General features: G+C 36.9%; 1 protein-coding gene across 9 annotated transcripts in view; it reads right to left on the bottom strand.

Annotated features, from left to right (window-relative positions):
* Positions 1-18442, bottom strand: part of PAM (peptidylglycine alpha-amidating monooxygenase) — a 116749-nt gene extending 98307 nt beyond the window's left edge. For 8 of the 9 annotated variants that reach the window (XM_049647674.1, XM_049647675.1, XM_049647676.1 and 5 more), the window contains exons 1-2: positions 18342-18442; positions 7361-7448 (exon numbers count right to left, since the gene is read on the bottom strand). In XM_049647674.1, coding sequence (XP_049503631.1) covers positions 7361-7448; positions 18342-18381 — 128 coding nt within the window. In that variant the 5' untranslated portion in view covers positions 18382-18442. The remainder of the gene's footprint in view (positions 1-7360; positions 7449-18341) is intronic. The other variant, XM_049647682.1, reaches the window with a different exon arrangement.
* Between the last annotated feature and the right edge of the window lie 3281 nt (positions 18443-21723).

The raw sequence follows: 21723 nt of genomic DNA, 5'->3' as shown, positions 1-21723 counted from the left end.
TTCAAACTAATCCTAAAACTTCATATGTGAGAGGACTAGGTAAAGAGGCAAAATAAGAAAGCCAAGAGAAATGGGTTCTAGAACAGATAATACAATGGCAAACGGGTGGCAAAAAACATTTAATTAAAATCCCTGCAATCTTTTCATTTTCAGATTTCCATTTTCCCTTTTAAGTGAAAAATAACATCATATTTTCTCCACATAAGATGACCACCAGGATAAAGACAGTATTGTGTATTTTGGCTTTTCAAAGAGTACTGTAAAAATAGAGAGGATTTTTACTATTCTTATTAATAAGAAAAGTCTTCAGGCTAGGCGGCAATGTAACCCTTGATCAATGGCTGTTGTAATTTCAGGCTTCATCAATTGGGTGTCTTATTCTTATAAATCTAGCAGCTTCTCCTAAAGGCTCCTCCAGATTAAGCCTATTAATTGTGAAAAGATTCACACAGTTCCCTTGTGGTTTCTTAGTAGTCATAGTGAAAATGATGAGAATTAACTTTTGAAAAGAAAACTATTCTGGATTCCTGGACCGTTGCTTTAGAACCTTTTCACCTCTAATCCATGGGGAAACCATTCAGATGGCATGAATATTTTCAGGCTATGCCAAGCACTGAAAAATGCTAACCTGTCTTTTTGAATTATCCAAATAAAGCATGATTGACTGTTAAAGTACTCTCTAGTTGTATCAGTTAAAGGCTATTTAAAATCCAAGGTTACTCAGGGAAGATCAGATCTGACAAGTCATTTCTTCTTTGTCTAAAAAAAATTTTTTTTAAATAAAATTGTCATGCCTTCAAGTTAAGTCTATATAGCCTTAAATTCCAATTTTAATAAATTAAATATCAGGGCCAGTGAAAAACTAATCCAAAGTTAGAATGTTTCTTTAAGAAACACAATATAGGGGCGCCTGGGTGGCGCAGTCGGTTAAGCGTCCGACTTCAGCCAGGTCACGATCTCGCGGTCCGTGAGTTCGAGCCCCGCGTCAGGCTCTGGGCTGATGGCTCGGAGCCTGGAGCCTGTTTCCGACTCTGTGTCTCCCTCTCTCTCTGCCCCTCCCCCGTTCATGCTCTGTCTCTCTCTGTCCCAAAAATAAATAAAAAATGTTGGAAAAAAAAATTAAAAAAAAAAAAAAAAAACACAATATATAATCAACGGCACATGTGGAATGTCTTTATCATTCAAAACTGCATCCTGAATAATCAGATATTCAAATTTCATTAACTGCTCTATAAACCCATAGACAATTATTTCCCAATTCAGACAAATCCTATGTGAATATCAGTGCAATGGGTAGGCAACAGGTATTGCTAATAACACAGTAATTAGAAGGATACTTAATGGAAAAGCTAAATAAAAGTGATTTAAAGTGGCCTGATAAATAGCCCCACAATACCCACACTCCCACCTTCCCAGCAAGATTAAAGAAGCCATAAGTTCCATAAAAAAAGAGGGTGGGTTTGTTTTGTTCACCCACCCTCTTTTTTTATGTTAGGCACCAAACTTTCAGTGCCTAACAAAGTACTTGGCACATAGTGAATGGTTAATAAATATTAATAAACAAATGAGGATAACAACTACCATTTATTAAGGACCTCTACGAGCCAGGCACCGCGCCAAACACATTATTTACATTCCTTTACTTATACTTCATGATGACCCAATCGGGTGGGATTAGTAGTCTCATTTTACAGATAAGGAAACAGATGAACACAGGTTAAATAATTTGACCAATGTTTATTACTACTGGCTCTAAACTAGGTGTTATAGCACTATGCTTCGTCTTGCCAAGAAAGAACCATATTCAAAGTTATGTAATTTTTGTTTCTGTTGAAACTGTCCAAATGGTTATAATCATGCCATTGTATATTATGAAAGTTTACACTAGTCTACTAAGAACTGGTCAGTTGCTAAGGAACTCCTATCAACACCTCTAATCCAGGCACCTACAAATTAGCCAAGGAATAGGTTCACTGGTAACTAGAAGTAAGAATAAGTACCAAGTGTATTTTATATAAACAAAGATCCCTTATGCTACCCTGATATGTGCTATCATATGAATCTATTACATTCCAATTGAAAAAGAAAATGGATACAATTAATTTTAGCCTAGTAGAAATTTATGTCTAAAATTTGCTACTACACTCAAAGACACACTTTGTGTCCTCATGGCTTAGAATGAGGAACAGCGCAGTTTTTGGAGATTGTTATTTTTATTTATACTGATGAGGATGTTATGTACGTTATCTTTACAAGTTTCTTTACAGCAGAAGAAACAAAGAAGAGACTGCAGAACATACACTGTGCACGGATGACACATAGCTAGGATATGGAGAGGGTGCATAAAGGCAGTGTATGCGAATGCCACTCTCAACCAAAGAATCATTAGCATCATGAGGGAGGCAACAAAACTGTAGACGTATCTGGAAAGTACTAGCACCCTAAAAAAAACAGTCATTTAAATGAGTAACCAAGCAGGGTGTCTCACATACTGGCTTCTCTCTCTCTCTCTCTCTCTCTCTCTCTCTCTCTCGATATATATATTTGTATGTTTTAGCTACTTTTCTCTTTCACCACATCAGCATCTGTAACCCTGTGGAGACAGTGGCATTTAAAAAGACACAGCAGGTGGTTAATAAATAGAAGCAGTTGAAAGGGACTGAAGCTGAAGCCTCATAGGATGGTAAAGCACTACTGCTTTAGCTTGAGAAGGATTCCAAGTTAGAACAGCTGGAAACAGCCTCATTTAACCAGCTGGGATTCTTCTTTTCAAAAAAGATCAAACAACCCTGTAGAAGCCATCTTTGATTTGTAAAAAGTACTTGGTCATAAGCATCATTAGAAATAGTTTTTAAATCAAATATTAATTGCTAAGACTAAACATAATGACTTTAGTTATGTATAGAAGATGATGCCTAAGTACAAGGCAGGATACATGAGAAGCCCATTCGCTTTAATCACCCAATATTGTGAGCACATAATCTTGCAGTTTGCAGTCATAAATTGCTTTAAACCCTAAGTCCTGTGCTCAGCAGATAAAAGTGCACAAGCCTGTACAAACTTGCATTACAAAAAGTGGTGCTCCTGAACTACCCCAAATGTCAAACAACTTGTATGAACAAAACATCATGATTTTCAAAGCCTGAAATACTCTCCATAGCCAGCCATGCATTATTTTTAAAAACTGAGAATAAAAACAGAATAAAGAAAGGTATTCATAGAATAGACAAATGCAGTATTTCTAAGATCTTTAGAAATTTACCATTTTTTAGCAAGGAGCTGTAATAGATGTTTGATGTCCAAATTACCCAGTTTACAGCACCTCATTTCCTTACTGACGCTAAAAGGCACATCTACTCACCTATGGCTCACGTGTAGCCAACAAATCTGGAGAGCTTAGAGCTGCTACGCTTTGAGTGAAGTCTGCAAACACCAGTGGAGTCCAACAAATCATGCCATTGCTACGCTTTGCTCCAGTCTTGGTGCTATTACTTTCTGTTGGTCCCTAGATACACTTAATTGTCTCCTCCTCTAAGGGCCTGGGAAAGAAGGTTTGAGGGTTACATCTGACAGGTACTGCTGCCTTCTTCACAAGGGCCAGCAGCTTGTCCATCAGCTGGTCCTTGTTTGCATCCTCGAGAGGTATGTTAATTTGGAATTGAGCACCAGGCCCACTCTAACTGTAAAGGGACCACCCCACAGTATATTAAAAGGTTCACATCAATGTATGCAATTTAAATGCACATGCATATAATTAACTAGACACATTAGCGGTGTGGGCTGCTAATTTGGAATGAGACACAAAAGACTGGAATATGTGTGGGGAAAAAAAACTTTAAAATTAAAATGACTACATAATGAAAACTGCTTCATGCTGTGTCTAGTATTTTCATGTAAACTTAATATAACTGTAAATATATTTTAATGAACAGAAGAAAGAGGCAATTACAAAGAGCAAAGGAGGGCAGCACAACAGTGAAATATCATCAGAATAGCTCTTTGTTTTCATATTAAAAGTGCTGCCTGAAGACAGGGGATGAATTATAACTTCATAATTTCAGGGGGGAAATGTTTACTTTATTAGAGACACATACCTATTTGCCAACCTGCTGGCAATGAAAATAGAACAGTGACGTGAAAACAGGGGGCTAATCCTAGCTAACAAACAGAAAAAAAAAAAAAAAAAGAGGAAAGCTTGACATTTTGGTGCTAAAATATCCCATTAGCTTTTTCTTCTTTCACTAAAACAGCTTTGTATTTCCATAAAGGTTTTCCCAGAGTGTGAAGGAGTTCTTGATTTTCTGAAGCCTCAAAAAACATTAGAGGTAGCATAACCAAAAATATATGTGAACGTTGGGGAATCTTAATTTAACTACTGTCTGTATCTTGGAGCTGTTGAAGAATAGATTTGCAACTGTAAAATGAGTGTGATAAATTCTATGACTCAAACATTCAAGAAAAATAATGCGAGGCTTTGACACTGATAGATTTTTGTTATTAGTATTGTAATTCAGGTGGGAGGATAAGGGGCAAAGCAGTTGAAAACATCCGCTGTTTCCATGGCTGTGCCTGTGTGGCTGTGAGGAGACAGGGTATGAGATGTTTCTGTGAAGCAACTGAAGAGTTCAGTCTGTGAAATATTCTGTGAGTGCCAATGCTTTAAAGAAGCAAGGATCTTGCCAAATATTGGGGGATAAAAAGTCTATACCATCTTTATATGGAGAATAAGACTGGATTGTGGAAGCCAGAGTCACTGGAAGAGTTTTCCTTAATGCATACCTCTTGGTTTACATTATCGAACAGATCCTAGATATGTAGATTAAAAAGATCCTACTTTAAATGTTAGATGAACACTTGCGCTTGGCTCAAAGAAGATAAATACCACCATCAATTACTGTCCTTCTTGTATGGTTATAAAGTCAATCGTAACAAACCTATAGACTAAGTGGGAATGTGGGCTGCAGGGTAGATTACTAAAATCCCCTTAAAATGATATAGGTATAATGCCATTCAGAGTTCTAATTACTCAGCAGTAATGCAGTGGGAGGCCTGCTTGAGGTGAGTCAACCAGTGCACATATCTCCAATGCCTTATAATGATGACTTTCCAATCTGACTCAGCATCTGCATGCAATTTATATTCATAGAATTATGGAATTACAGAGCATAGAGGAGTTCTAGAAATGATCCAGTGGTAGTCCCTTGCTGAAATGAAGAAACTTAGACCAGTCCACATGAAATAAGTAATTTACCCAGGGAATCCAGCTAGTTAGTTCACTACTCTTTCGCTGTACTATGTTGCCTTTCAAGTAGTAATTTTAGCAAAATAATACATCTAGCAATTACTTTACTCAAAATTGCCATTTTCACTTTCATTTACATTTTTCTTCGAATTCTCTCTTTCCCCAACTTGGAAGTCTTTTGGAAAAAAAATATACATATTTTACTAGACTTAATTTCAAATCAGTATATTTAAGAATATTAATAAATACTTCTACAGGGCCCAAATAACATTTGCTCTGATATTCCCTTGAAAGGAGAACAGTAAACCAGGCTTAGTTCATTGTATATAATCTTTCTCAATTAAAAGCGTAACAACATTTAGTGACGTTTTGTTTTTTCCCTCATTCTCTTCTACCAAGGTAAAGTTACAGCAGGTTTTAAAAGCTTATATTCCTTCCTGCCATTTTCACTAATTCCAATTCAAACTAAATTTTTCCAATTTCACAAGAAATATTTTTAAAACGTAAAATCAAAGGATGTGATTTATTGTATAAGATTCAGAAAAAGCTGTCACAGAATAATCTTTAAAAATTTTTTTTTAACGTTTACTTATTTTTGAGACAGAGAGGGACAGAGCATGAATGGGGGAGGGTCAGAGAGAGAGGGAGACACAGAATCTGAAACAGGCTCCAGGCTCTGAGTGGTCAGCACAGAGCCCAATGCGGGACTCCAACTCACAGACCGCGAGATCATGACCTGAGCCGAAGTCGGATGCTTAACCGACTGAGCCACCCAGTCGCCCCCAGAATAATCTTTTAATCCCAGAATTTTATTTACAAAAATTTATCGAAGAGCAAAAACTGGATTGCTGCTATCAAAGAGTGTTAACTGTGATTTGCTGGCTCCATTTTTATATAAACCCAGTCATGTGAGCAGGATTCCTATGTGATATGCTCCTTTCATCAAATAACTTAAGCCTATTAACAAATGCTTTGATGGTACTTGGTCCCTGGAGATTTCCACTAATTGCCCTGTGCTTTTAACAGTTCCAAATACATATTACAGTCGTTTGTTATAAGAACGACTAGAATACAGTTGCTGTGTGCCTTGCATCAGCCTGATGAATATTAGGATGCACAGAGAAGGGTCTATCAGTCTACATGATTATGCACGGACAGGAACACAAAACAGATACTTTTTCAATGCAAAGCAAGACACACTAGTCATTCTGGACTGTGAAATACATAACAGTGATTCTGGCTATCGGTGCAAAATATGAGGCTTAAATGCATGGCTATTTTCAAAGCTCACCAATCTTCATGAACTCCAAAGAACAAAAGGGAAGGACAGATCTCAAGTCATAAATTAAGCTGTAAGCTTCTGGGGGTTAAAAATATATCTATGTATTCTATTCCACAGCATCTGCTATAGTTCTAGGATACAAGGGGCATTTAATAGATGCTTACTGATCATTCATAACATGATATTAAGACTCTACATAGTGATTAAAATAAATTCTAAAACTGCAACAGTTGCTCGAAGAAATGGGAGGCAGCGTGGTGAAATGCTGGATTTGGAACCAGACAACCTAGGATTCTATCCTGGTCTGACACCAACCAGCTGTGTTACCTTAAACATGATACTGATTCTCTTCAGGCTCTTGTTTGTAAAGTGTGGACAATAGTAACTGCTCTACAAAAACTTTAGGAGAAAATGAAATGGTGTATACAGATTACCTAGCACACTGTCTAGGATAAAAGAGTGCTCAAAGAACAGAGCCATGGTGCTCTTTGGATTAAAGCAAGATCTTAAAAAAAGTAAACATCAGAACATCCATTATCTAAATTGTCTGTCTTTTTTAAATAAGCTGTCTGTACCTTGATACACTATCTACGACAACAGACATACATTTATTAAGTCAGTGTCTAAGACTGATGGATGTGCTCCATAGCAGACTAAATAACTGATAATCAGACCATGATAACCACGTGATGCAAAAGAACAATGTTCTTTTCTGAAAAGTAAGCATTCTACCTATTTATTAACCAGTTGTAAAATACATACACAGATGCAATTTGTATTTATAAAACATACACATTTTCTACACCCCTTTTGACTATGAGCCCATTATCCCTTACCAGTAACTTCCGGTGGAAGAAGGCATATTGCATCCAAAAAGTAACATATGATGGACAGTATCCATGCTGGCACGAGGTTTAAAGTCAACTGTTAAAAGAAAATGACACATGAATGTGAATACAAGTTACACGTCTGTGCACAAATGTTCCAAGAGACCCCATCATTCAACCATTCCAATAGCTGTGTAACAATGATATTATGTTGCTCCTGATTGTATAAACTATCTTATTCCTTAAGATGAGCATGATTTGACAATTTAATTTTGCAGGACAGTGGTCAACTATTATAGAACGAAAAGAGAAAAGCAATAATGTACAGGCTGCAGCTATACATACACCCACATACTTTTTAAAGGAAGACCCCTTTTAAAGTGCTGAGAACAGTATGCGGGTACAAAACGAAAGCTCCAGGCTACGTGTTCACAACAGATTCCCTTCGAGATTTCAGTAGAGTGCTGAGTACTATAAAATACTGCACAACACCGCAGTGAAACAGAAACCACAGTGAGTGGTCAGAACATGAGCGGAAGGATTCTTAACGCAAATTTATCACCATCTTAAACCAACAGTAGTCACTAGGATGTGATATGAAGAAACAGTTTACTACAAAATAAAATAAAATTGGAAAATGTGTCTTTATGAAAGTACAGAAGAGAGAAAAATCACTGTCCTAGAGGAGCACTGTGCGCTTGTTACAAGGATAGTGAAACTTATTAAATGTCACTTCTTTATTTTTCTCCTAATAATAGTGGTTGAAAGACATTAAAGTAAACAAAAATGAGTTTGGAGATAAGACAAAAAATTAAAAATAAATTATACTATTGTGCATGGTCAATATTCAGCATGAGCTGCCTTTTCTGGTTTGGGTTTGGCTCAGCTACTTTTGTCTGCATTCAAACTGCTGCTCTACCAACACAGTTTACCAGTCACCTTTACATAGAAACATGCTAAACAATCTAAAATGATCTTGAATCGCAGGTGTATGCAAAACTGCATATTTTGTCTTTTCTTGTCTGATAAAATAAAACATCATTTATTGTTAAAATATGTGAGTACAGGTGTATTTACAAAATAAAATATGTTCTACATCAAAGTATAGTGTCATGACTTGGAAAGCGTGGTTGGTCAGAAAACTTAACACCTACTATGAGCCATTTGACTCACAACTTTCAGGGGAAATAAAAAGTCTTTCACTTACTGCATTGAAAATAAGAATTTAAAGTCCAAAAATCCCATCATGAGATATTAATACCACCATTTAAAAACCTAACAAATGGCTGGAAAATGGACTTGCTAGAACTTAAGGCTTTGTTTTCTACCACCAAAGAATACAATAAGCCTAGGAGGTTGAAGAAGATACTTTAGAAGGAAAGAATCAATTGGAAGTTACAACAGTTCATAAATCATAGAAAATCCTACTGTTAACAAGTCTACATTTGTTACCAAGAGAAATAGAAGGAATAAGAGGGATTCTATCTCCATAGACTCACTCTCAAGTACAGGATATCCTTCTTTTCTTTCAGAATCCTCCCGGGGTATTATCCCTGGCAGAAGGGAATTTGAAAAAAGCTCTGAGGTGGGAGTAGCTGGCCTTTGTTTTTTATTCACTTAAAATTTATTTTGGTATGCGCTGTAATTGTTATCTTACATTCATTTTTATGAAATGGCTTATCTCACTCTATGGACATCTAACTTTTTGATCTGACTGTATCCACCTTCTACTCTCTCTCTGTTTTTCAATATCCCTCTGTCAATACACGAGGGGTTTGACAAACAAGAAGATAACTCCTCTGTTTTTTTCAGAACCTATGTAGATGATCATATGGTTCTCATCCCCCTTAACTTCTTTTACTATGGGTGGATTATATTAGATTTCCAAAGTTTGAATCATTCTAGGAATTTTGATAATAAACCAACATGGCCAAATGCATTTTATGAAGAATTAAGCTGTTTGGTGCAAAGCAACACGAATTTGAAGTGTCATCTAAAAATCCAGGTGGAAATACCCAGTAGAAGATTGGACTCTTGCTCAAGAAAGAAGTCAGAGAATTACATACTTGGGAACCACTCAAAAATTGAACCCTCAAGCCATGAGGGTGAACAAAAGGCTCAGGACAGAATTTTCGGGAAAGCTCTGAGCTGTCAGGATCTGTGTAGGAGACCCCAACAGTTTTTGTTTTTTGTTTTTTGTTTTTTAAATATTAAATCACTGTGTGTACTGCTGGGAAACGAGGCAAATATTATTTTTGAAAAAAAGGGGGCCATCATTAAATTTATAAAATGAATTATTAAGCAAAAACATTTAGGGAAGGATGGAGAGGAGACTTGTTGAGAGAAAAACAGATCATGAAGATATACCATCTCTTTGGCTTTTCATTAGGAAGGAAAGTCAAATGTTTCACCTGAGCCTCTGCTTATGCAGAGGACTAATTGTCCTTTGTAAAGGGCAAAAATTATTCAAAGTATAACTTCTCTGTCCATTTTCTGATTTTCTTCTCCTTCTGACATACTGCTTTAAGAACCACTTATTTGCTCCACATTGAAAGCTTACCAGATTAGTGTTTAATTTTAGTTTCTATAATTAGAAACAAATCAATATCTTTAAGAGGTAGTTAACAGAACATTCCTCAGAGTTCCCTCTCATAGAAACTTACTCTCGTGACTCATGCATTCTTCCAGAAACTCAAGATCTCATTTGAATGCTAAGTAAATTACTGGTATAGAGTTGTATATAACCATCTTTTTCACATCCTAAAGAAAGAGTATAATATCAAAGTATTTATATGATTATAGTTCAAAGTACAATTCATTGCAAGTTGAAATGAAAAGTACTGCCAGCAAAAGGAATGTCATATCAAAATGTAAATCTAAAACAAACAGTAGGTGCCATAAAATAAAGCAGGCCTTGGACAATTTCTTTGAAGGGCCTGCTGCCAATGGTGGGGGGTCAACTGGGAAAAGATTATGCTGACAGGTTCATTACCTGGGTTTGCTCCATTCCTACTTATTATCCCTAGCTTTGCAAAACAAGATCCCACCCCTAGTGAATAAGAATGAGATCTGTTGGGCACAAGATACACATATGACCATGCTGGAGATTTCAACACTACACAAAAAGAATATGGGAAAATATTTTCAAATCACATCTTAGAAGAAGTTCTCCCTTCTTTCTCTCTCTCCCATCATACGCCAAAGAAGTCCAGGATCCAAGGGGAAGGGAGCCAGAGGATAATTACGACAGCTAACAGGCAGAATAAACAAAGGCAGCCTTCGGATGGCCACAAACAGGCAGAAGCACAGCCTTGTGAGAATGCAAGGGAATATTCCATAAGATTAAAAAGTGCCACCTACTCTTCTAACTCAATAATAAGATGACAGTTACTTAAGTGGAAATGGAACTTCAGTCTCAATGGGTGTTAGTTCAGACTGCCTGATGTATAAGATCAGAGAGCAGTTTACAGGCAAGCAAGTGTGAGCAAGTCCTGGGAATCAAATATTTCTGAAGGACTAAGACTCCAGAAATAGTAACTCACGCACATTAATTAAAGGAAATGCAATGGCTCTGAAAGTGCACAGGGTGGAGGACTTCTCAAAGGTTAATGTCATCTGCAATGAAAGACTTGAAAGGATGTGTGTGGGCGACGTACTTAGCAGAGACAGTGAGGTCTATTTTCTGGCGTTCTAAGCAAAATTTGTTCTAACTGCATGAGGTTGTTTGAAATTTATGGCTTCTTTTAGCGAACATCAGACACAAATCAGGACCATAAAATTCTCTAAGAATGTGACCTAGGATGGAATTTCATTTAGCACTTGGCTTTCTCTCCGTTTTTCCTCTCCAACTGGATATCCAGGTCTGCATATCAAATGTTGATGTATCTGCCAGACGTGGGACATGGAAAGATTTTGAAGAACCCACATGGCCAAGTATAGGAACTAGAGACTTAGGAGATATCCATGCACAATCAACCCTAAATTACCACTGAATATAAGAGGTACACCCCTCTCAGCTAAAGATATGCCATAGAGGAATACTATAGACCACCAATAATTAACCTATCAAATAAAAAGGAACTGACTTTTCAATGCAAGTTTGGATCTTCAGAATTTAGGCACTCTGGAATTATTGCCCATATATATCATTAGAGATCATTATTGTTCTCTTTGTTTCCTTTTTCCTCCCAGTGGAATCATATTATACATAGTAAATGGTTTCTTTCCTATGCTGTGGATATTTTTACCTGTTATTAAACAATTTTTGTCAATGATACTTTTTATCTAATAATGTGCATTAGAATTATGCTACGCAGTTTATTAAAAGTAGAGATGCTCAGAGTTAATCCTGGGTCAGTCCTACCCCTTCCCCCATCAATATCTCATTTAAATCTCAGAGGTCATTCCAGGCATGTATACATTTGAAAAGTTTCACAGGTGATTCACAGGTGATTCTGACCCCAGTCGACATTTTTAGTGCCTGAATATATATATTATATAAGCATGCTTAGAGTTTGGTTAATAACTCATCTTAGTTAACGTGGACTGTGTTACTCTCTTAAAGGCACAGAGCAAACAGTAAGAACAAAGTTTCTTTTAAAATTAATTTATAAAGAAAAATTTTCTGGAAATAATTAGCTGATCCCTCAAAATCAGTGTGTTAAAAGAGATCACTGGAACTCTGCAGTACATTGTACAGCTTCAGCTATATCACCTGAAGTCATTTTAAGGCCGAGGTCTGAAGCAGGCACACAAATGGAGCCTCTGGTGATTACAGTCATGTCTGTGTAGTGTCAGTCTTCTACTACTGTTAGTGTTTCCAGTCATATTCAGTATGGAGACTAGAGACATGTAAGGTTTAAGACATAATAACGTAAAAGAGCTGTTAAAATTTTTAAAAAATGACAGGCCCCAAATCTTAATATCCCTTCCATAAACATTTCTCTGTTTCCCAAAAAATAAAGATTATATATCAAAATCTATTGCAACTGAAGATAAGGCTGTAAACTATCATGAAAGTGTAGGATATGATCACCCTTAATGTTCATAATCTTGCAGCTGGGTCAGAAAGGTTCAGATAAATGTAGAGCTCATAGCAGTACAAACCATTTAGCAGCATGTTAAAAACCCACAGCAATCACACATTATATTATCTTCTACCAGCTTCCTCCAAAACTGTAAAGCAATTCTGCACCAAAATAAAGACCTTTTGCTTGAACGTTTTTAATCAGAATGTTTAATAGATAAATTGTTGTTAACCCTCACTAGCATGGACAATGATGTACACTTCAGAAAGAATCCCTAATGTGGTTTATGAGGATGTTAAGCTGCTGTTGCCAAATTAAGCAAGAAATAAGACACCTGAGCAAGCCTTTAAATTGAACATGAATTTAAAATGAAATAATCCTTGCCTCTGAATAAAATAATTTAAGCACAAAAAAGATTTAGATTTCTGGATGATATACCTTTTAAAATGGAACTTTTTTGGTATATGTCAGAACCAACTAAATAATCAACAAATAGACTTTATCAGCCAGGCTGTGCAAGCTAAAATAGTATAAGCTTCATTAATCCCTATATTTGTAACGTCATCCCTCTAGTAGTCCCCTATTAACTTCCTATGGAACAAAATCCATAGCTCCTTCTGACCAGTCTCCTGGTCCGCGATGTTTCCAACATGACAGCTCCCTACACTCACCCTCCCCTCCCCTCGGACAGCCCTCTGCACCTAATAACCACCCACGACCACTAGCATTTACTGAGGGCCACCCCCTGCCAGGCTTGCTTATTGCTCACAGTGACCCTATGTCTGGTCTTTTCCCCTCAAACAGATGAGCCTTGAGGAGAGACAGGCTGAGTAGCTTGTGTACAACCCTGCAGCCAGCAGGTGGTGAGGCTCACATTGTGCCCAGTGTGCTCCTTCACTGATCATACTGTTAGCCACTGGAATATTCTCCTCCCCTCTGCAGATCCAAATAGACCATCTTTCCAGATGCAGATAAAATCCTGTCTGTCTCTCACATGATGTTTTCTCTGACTAGAACAGTTCACGTTCATCTTTTTAGAGTTGGCCCCTACAGTTGTCTGTACTGAAATAGCAGAAATGGCTACTTCAGAATGACTGTCAAAATGTCATGTACCCTTCACTAATGAAGGGCATTCACACATCGAATATGATTCAGACCTGGGCTTTCTGGATTGGCCATTTTCCTGGGAGTGTCGGCAGAGGTGGGGGGGGGTGGCATTTTGACATTAATGCAATAAAGCAGCACAGTCAACGTGTCAGTTAGTTTCTGGTGATCTCTAGATGTATGTAACGGAAGACATCCTAACTCTCAGCTTTATAAAATATGATGAGATGGTTCCTACTCCTCCATCTCCCTTTGTTTTATTACTTGAAAGAACCCTGGGCATTATCAGGGGTTGTCATGTTGGAAATGTGGTATTTGGGTGACCAAACAATAGAAGACATCCTAGAAATACTCTGAGACAAGGCAGGCAGCAACATCTTTTCTTTTTTGTTTATGACCAAGCAAATCAGGTTTTATCTGCACAGACCTATAGGTGTAGCATATCTTATTTGCGCTAGCTCTCCAAGTAACTTTCACTATGATGCTAGAAAAGCTTCTGAGGGTGATTGCGGGAAGATACCCAATGGTCACGTGAAGACACAGACTACAGTTTTGATGTTGGAGAAAATCCTAGAAGAGGGAAAAGAAAAGTTATGCAGGCAACTAATCAGAGGCAGAAAGGTGACAGAGTGACTTCATGGGGATGGAGACTCACACGTATGTACACACACACACACACCCTTCTATTTACTGCTGCCATGCCATAAAATGTGATTATCTGAGCACTGTATCCTACCCGACCTTGGTCTTTATAATCTTGTAATGACCTTATGTAATGACCCATAAACATGATCAAAATTAGACTGCTCCTGTATTTTTTGAGGTAACTCAACATCACCTGAACATGTGCTTTGTTTAAGAAAGGTCACATTCAGAAATATTTAAGTCTCATGGTGCTATTCTGCAGAAGACATTGTTCTACATTCAAGAGAGAAGCCCAAGGAAAGGAAAAGCAATGAATCATTAGATTAATTTCATCTATTTCTAAATTCAATGGCTTCTAACTCATTTGTATAGTGCAATTTGATAGATAGGGACCCGCCATCATTCACTAAGGAAAAGACACATTTATTTACTGGTCATCCATGTGAGGGAAAGCAAGTGGATGAAGATGACAGTCAAATTTCTTGGCTGAGTGGGCTGCTGTCAGAGTCAATTCCTCAGAGTGTCTGTAAAACACCTTTTAGACAGCATCACAGTTCAGTGGTCAAATGCAGATTTTATCATACCTTCACCCATTCCAATCTGTGATTTCTTATTAAAACAATAAACAAAAGCAGTGCTCTAGGGAAAGCTATGATTCTGTTCAAAGTATAAAAATTATATTTATCTTCATTAGAGTATTTCCCCAAACAACTACTTTAATTCACATTTACTAATTCAATGGAGACATATAAATACATCAAAGATGTTGTGCATGCTTATACATAAAAATGCTGGGCATATGCACATATAAATTCTATGACAATTGTGATGGTATCTTCTCAGAATTAAGAAATATGTTTGTCTAAAATGAGTTACATAACTAGTCACACAAGCAGAAAGCCAAAATTATGAATTATTCAAATGCAATTCTGGCTTTTAACACCATGAAGAGAGTTTGTTTTAGTCCTAATAAGCAATCTCAATTGTACTCTGCCTTTTGTGATCTTCTTTAGAAATTTGAAAAGCCAAAGGAGAAAGTTCTTTTCAGATGTTATAATATTTATATTCTTGTCTTTAGAATTCTGCCAGGCTATAATTTCTTTGAATTGGTGTCATACCTCACATCCCCATTGCCTTGCCCAATAACTAGCACACAACAGAATTTTTAAAGTCTGCCGAATGTATGAACAAGTGGCTTTTCTTAAAAAAAGAATTATTCCCTTATATTCAAATAAGAGTAAAATTTAAGGCAAAAAGGTAAAGTGTCTACTAGATGATACATTGTCTTAAAAATAGCCAAGCACAACACTTTTTTTAGTATTCAATCATGTATTGAGCAAGCAATATTGAGTCCCCACCATATCCAGTAGCACATATCCTGCTGGCCTTCAAAAATTGAAAAGGCACAGATAATGAAAGCAGAAAATATAAAATTGATAAATCTCTTAAGAGAAAAATAAAAGTAGTAAATGCTTTACAAGTCTTCATTTTCAACCATATCTTATCTTATGATAAGGCATCCTGAGACCTAGAATTTGGGAGAACCCACATATTTCAATCATGGCAAAACCCTGTTTACCACTAGCAGAACTTTCACTCTGGGAATAGGGAAAAGCTATGCATGATCACCCTCCCAACATACAACCTATATATCCACTTTTCCTACTGCAAATCTTTCACCTTTGTGTATCCTGGGTTTCGCTTTGTAGGATGGTTTGAGGTTTATTTTTGTTTTTGACAAAACTGACCAGAGTGTTCCTAGTAGAGACTGAAAGGTAAGGAAATCAAAGAATTGTATTTGATGTAAGACAGAGATGTGCGATTGCTGTATTTCAGCTCTATCTATCCATTTGATAACTTCTTTCATTTCTTCCCCGATTCACTATCCTCACATCCAAATCTCTTATGACAGGGTAACACACAGCTAGTAAAAATCTTGCTCACGTTCCTTGACCTCTCTGACCATCCATTTCCTCTCTATAAGATGGCTTAAATATGCTTAGGTGTAAGTATATTAGTGTCTTGTAGGCCCCTGGTAAATTATGGGTGGTAATGAGCTGATTCTATGAACAAGGATCCTATACAAACTATTGCCCTCCTGTTTGATTAAATCAAAGACGGAGATGTTCCTTTGTTTCTCTAATTATAAACTGGGGCTACCTTCAGGTTTGCCCTAAGAATTAATGAGACAATACACGCAAACTTCCCCTTACTTATTCCCTTATATGAATGATTGTTTGGTTTTCAACTTTCCAGTTCTAATTTGCTTACACCTAAACATCTGTGGTTGCTGGATTATGCAAATAGTAGTAACCACAAACGCCTGGAGCTAGTACATTAAAGGACTCACATTGAAGATGAAACAACCCTGTTTTGAACAAGTGACAAAATCTTTAGTATTCATGCAATCCTCCCAGCCACAGAGAAAAGAAAAAAATATATTGAAAATAATTATTAATCTTACAAGATCCTTTAAGGACCTTCAAACTGGGAACAGTTTAATCTTAGAAGGGAGGTGCTTAAGAAAATGCAAAACCATTTGGTACCCTAGTTCTAATATAGTCCTTTATGAGTTTCCCATGAATATTTTCCTTGACTGAATATATTCACTTGTACTTCTCGATTTTAATTTATGTGAAAGTAAACACATTTCTATTAGGAGAGCAATAACGCATTCCAGGATATATATTTATAGTCCTTAGAGTCACCAGCTCTGAAATCATATACTACCACCAACCTCCAGAAACAAGTCAATAACCTCTTAATGTGAGACCTATAATGTTGCTGTGAAACATGACATTCATATGCATACAGGCATGGAGATGGCCTTCTCTTCTATGCAAATGTGAAATAGGAGGAATCAAGCTTTCTTGGAGCTTGGAAAGAAAATATAAAATCATAAAGAAGAAAACATCATGTAAATGCCTTTTAGTGAGTAAATATTATTTTCTCCTAGGCTGCCAAAAATGTGGATATGATATTGAAAAAACCTTTACTGTTGATATTTCAATGATGAATTTGTAACCTAAATCACATTTACTATTACACAAGGCACTACAATTATTTTCTCTGTCTTTAAAGTTAAAGTTGAGGATCTGGGAGCATTGTCGTTTCTACCTTTTTTCTTGGTAATATTCGATTATTATACAAAGTAAGGACACACAGGCAATGCTCAACTTCCTAAGGCCTTTCATTCTTAAGAATTAACTCTGGGAACAAATTTGTAGAGTGCTATTCTAAGTTGTATTTTCTGTTGGAATTGCCACCAAAGTGTGTGGAAAAAAATGCACATTGCTCTGGCTTTTCAGGTCTGTAATGTATACTCCTGTGGGAACATCTCATGAAAATTTATCCTCAGATGGCCCCGAGGCAACAGTACACATTTTATAATTCAGATAATGGCCATTTCAGACAGCCTACTTGAAGATTAGTTTCATGGGACCAAAGCACAACTCTCATTACCATTACTTTCTCTCCAAAATTAACATCTCAAACCAGAAAAGTGAAGCAGTGGGAGACAGAAACAAATCCATGAATAATTTGTCAATCACACCTCCTCCCAAACAGTTAAAAGTTTGTCATAAGGATATTTCAATGAAAACAACCTAGATGGAAACAGATGGTATTTTGTCACTTTTCTTATCTGACTTAAGAGCTCAGCTGGGGAAGGACCTGCCATTTATGAGTCCTCTTATTCTACTATAGAAACCACAGGACCAATGTTCCTGCCTTTCCCAATCTCTACCTCCTTCGCTTCTTTCCTTCTTTCAATTTCTCCTTCCTTCCTTTCTATCCATCTACTATTTGACAGGTAAAATCTTAAATTCCCCAATGTTGATTCTAAGTACAGTCGATCTATAGCATGAACCAGCAGGTAAATAAACAGTCTGTTGAGTGGAGCGGAATTAAGCATCCAGCCACAGACAGAAAGCCAATACTATACAAATGGGACCACACGGTATTGGCGACCATTGACATCTGCATGCAACTCCTTAACTACTATTACTCATGAATCTCTCCAGATACAGTTTGCAACCTTGTCTCTGAGTGGCTCTCTCTAGTTTGTTTCTGCATTAGGCATGATAAGTGCATTTTAGAAACTGACAGTAAAAGATTAATATGCTCATAACCATCAAAGAGAACCTTTCACTGATTTCAAATAGCTGCCCTCCCTTCGACCGCCCACCCTGGCACACCATCCAATTAATACTTACTCACGAAGGCTTCCTCATCCACCGGCAAGCGCATTGACATGCAGAAGTACGTATCAGACTGGTAGAGAAAGAAAGATACAAAATCTGAATTAATCTGCAGCTAGTAAAGAAGGAAAAATAACAAGTAAAAGCATGGGCTCTATGACTGAAAAACAACTATTGGCCCAATGAGGTGAAGATGCCTGCTGAATGGGTGTGACCAAGTTAATAGAAGGGCCAAGTCTAGAACTTAGGTACTCCAAACATTTTTCTAAGACTCTTTCCTAATTGACCTCAAATCCTATTTATAACACCAATTATTATGACTGATATTTCTAGTTCTGTCACAGTTAAAAGGCAACATTTTAGATACTTCTATAAAAAGAGTGAACTACTTTATGCCCTTGACCTTAAAATGGTAGGTTAGTTGGTGTTGACCATCTTCACTATATGCATAATTATTCAATTTCTTGAATCACTTTACAACTGCCCCAAATATTAATTAGAGAAGTACAATGAAAAAAAGTTGGTCTTAAAAGGTAATATATATTTGGTTCTCCCTTACTTTAACATTTTTATGTAGTACATTGAAGAAATCAACATTAACTCAAGTTATTCTTTCTTTTCCAGCATCCAGTCTCTTACCTAAATGGCCATTTTTCCACTATCAAATGTATTAACACCAAGAATTTTTAGTGATGAAAAATGTAATTTAAGGAGAATGGGATTCTCTTTTCATCTATGCATTCCACTTCATTAGTGGAAGACCTATGCACCATAGTTGGTAATATACCCAACACAAATACTGCATTTAGTAATTCATACTTCATGGATTATTACTATACAGGGCTGGGATCAAGAGATTCCATAAACATGGATAGAGATCATTTGGGTATCTCTGAACCTACTAGTTAGCGTTGAAAAACTGTGAAATCTGTACCTCTTCTTAAAATTCTGTATTGGGTGGGAAACAAGGAAGTTCAAATATACAGCAAATCAACATCTCAACTTTTGAAAAATTTGATAAATATGGTTCAGTCTTTATTACTATTTTAAAAAACTTTTAATGTTTATTTTTGAGAGAGAGAGAGAAAGAGCACAAGTCGGGGAGGGGCAGAGAGAGAGGGAGACACAGAATCCAAAGCAGGCTCCAGGATCTGAGCTGTCAGCACAAAGCCCGACACAGGGCTCGAACTCACCAGCTGTGAGATCATGACCTGAGCCGAAGTCGTCAGATGTCCAACCGACTGAGCCACCCAGGCACCCCCATTACTACTCGTATAAATGCCATTTTTTTTTTCTCAATTAAGCAAACTCTTTTGTTTAAAAAAATTTTTTTTAATATTTATTCATTTTTTGAGAGAGAGACAGAGTGAGAGCAGAGGAGGAACAGAGACAGAAGGAGACACAGAATCCAAAGCAGGCTCCAGGCTCCAAGCTGTCAGCACAGAGCCTGACACGGGGCTCGAACCCACGAACTGTGAGATCAAGACCTGAGCCGAAGTCAGCCGCTTAACCAACTGACCCACCCAGGCACCCCGAACTCTTTTGTTTCTTTAATGGATTTACAATTATTTAGATTCACCTTTACTTTCCTAAGAAGGAAATATGCTGGGAAATATTGAAGGTTGAACAGTAAGGAGGTTAAGCGACATAAATGATGGACATGTGGCCTGCATATCTAAAACTCGAGAAATACAATGGCAAAATGATGCTTAACGATCTTAAAATCACACACAATATTGCTCATAAATATTTTTCCAATCTCTGAATTATTACCATTACAAAACGTACCTACTCCATTCTAACATAAAACACAGGAAGTTTAAGATTCTTTGCTATTTGGTCGTCCTGATCTACAAGCAATTCAGGATTTGGTCGTCCTGATCTAGAAATAATTCAGGACTAGAAGATATTTAGTAGCTACTACAGAGCTGCGGCAACTATTGCTATTTCTAAGCCAACAGTTATAGAATGCTTTTTATGTGCCAGGCATAGCTCTTCCTGTTTTACTTGTATTATATCATTTAATAACTAAAACAATCAAATATGGTAGATAGATACTATTATGAACTCCATTTTAAAGACAGTGAGAATAATCACTAACATTTATTCACAGCACTGCTCTAAACACTTTACATGTATTAACTTCTTTAATCCTCAAAACACATCTCTATGATACTATTATTCTCCATTTTACAGATGAGGAAACTGAGGCAAACTGAGGTTAAGTAACTTCACTGTTTGCTCTAGCCAAAACCTGACAGTAGGCTGATAGGCTTTTGAGTAGTACCCCCCCCCCCACTTTGCTTTAGAAAGTTGGCAATTATAAATCTTTGCTCTGCCTCTTTGAGATATAAATCTTCTATAACCCAGAACTGTCTTCTGACATTCAATGAGACAATTCTGCTCTGGTTGTCAGCCAGTGGATGCCTTGCTCTAAGTTATATCACTGCTTCCTGTCATGAAGATAGGAGAAGCTTGTTTTTCTTGTGGATAGGTGCCAATGAACAAACCCAGAAGCACTAGTCACATGGACCAACCTCCCTAAAACCCTTCAGGGCTTTTCCCTTAGTACCCTCCAAGGCTTCAAAGGTCTTCTGTTCTTTGTTTTGGCAAAATTGAGTTCAGTCCACACTGGACCTCCTTCACTATTACAATGGTTAATTTTGAAGAAAATCTGTCCTTACCACTTCAACTAGTGTCCACCTGATTTACCTTTTACCCTAACAAGTGCAGGAGCTGGCATCTGAACACAGGCAGTCCGACTAATGCATTACAGATCATTCAAAGCAATATGAACAATTAATGACTTACAAGCAAACATAAAAACAAAAGTCAATTTAGAGTAGCTAAGCATATATTTGTAATAATAAAGGATCAAAGGTTGCAATTAAATGTAAACCAAACAAAACTTCTTTTATATTTGGATTTAACAGTTTTCGGTTTTATTTTACCTTTCATTTTATTATAAACCATCTCAACTTGTTTTTGGAATAGTAAGTTATAGGAATAAATACATATATCAAGTTTAAAAAGTTGGTTCTTTTGATTAAAAATAAACAACGAAGCACAATAATGGTTCCATAGACGGAACAAAGGAAACTACTATCATACTCAGAATTGATTGGATCCATGTTGTAATTCTTATTCTCATCAGCAGCTGCACAATTTAAAAGGACAGAATAACTTGGGAATGTCTTCCTCTTACCAATTTTTATTTCTTGGCTTATACCTTCTCCGATAGTGAGAATGTATTCAAATTTCAATGGTTTCTTTCCTTTTCTGTGGAAACCAGTTTAGAAAAAAAACGAGGATGAGATGAGGGAGAGCCTCTGCACAATTTGGCAAAATTGTTTTGGGACAGCAAAGTCTGTTTTATACTTTGATCAATGGTGTACCA

The sequence above is a fragment of the Panthera uncia genome (genome assembly GCF_023721935.1).
Source record: "Panthera uncia isolate 11264 chromosome A1 unlocalized genomic scaffold, Puncia_PCG_1.0 HiC_scaffold_17, whole genome shotgun sequence".
NCBI classification, from domain to species: domain Eukaryota; kingdom Metazoa; phylum Chordata; class Mammalia; order Carnivora; family Felidae; genus Panthera; species Panthera uncia.
This window is presented reverse-complemented; position numbering and strand designations above follow the sequence as displayed.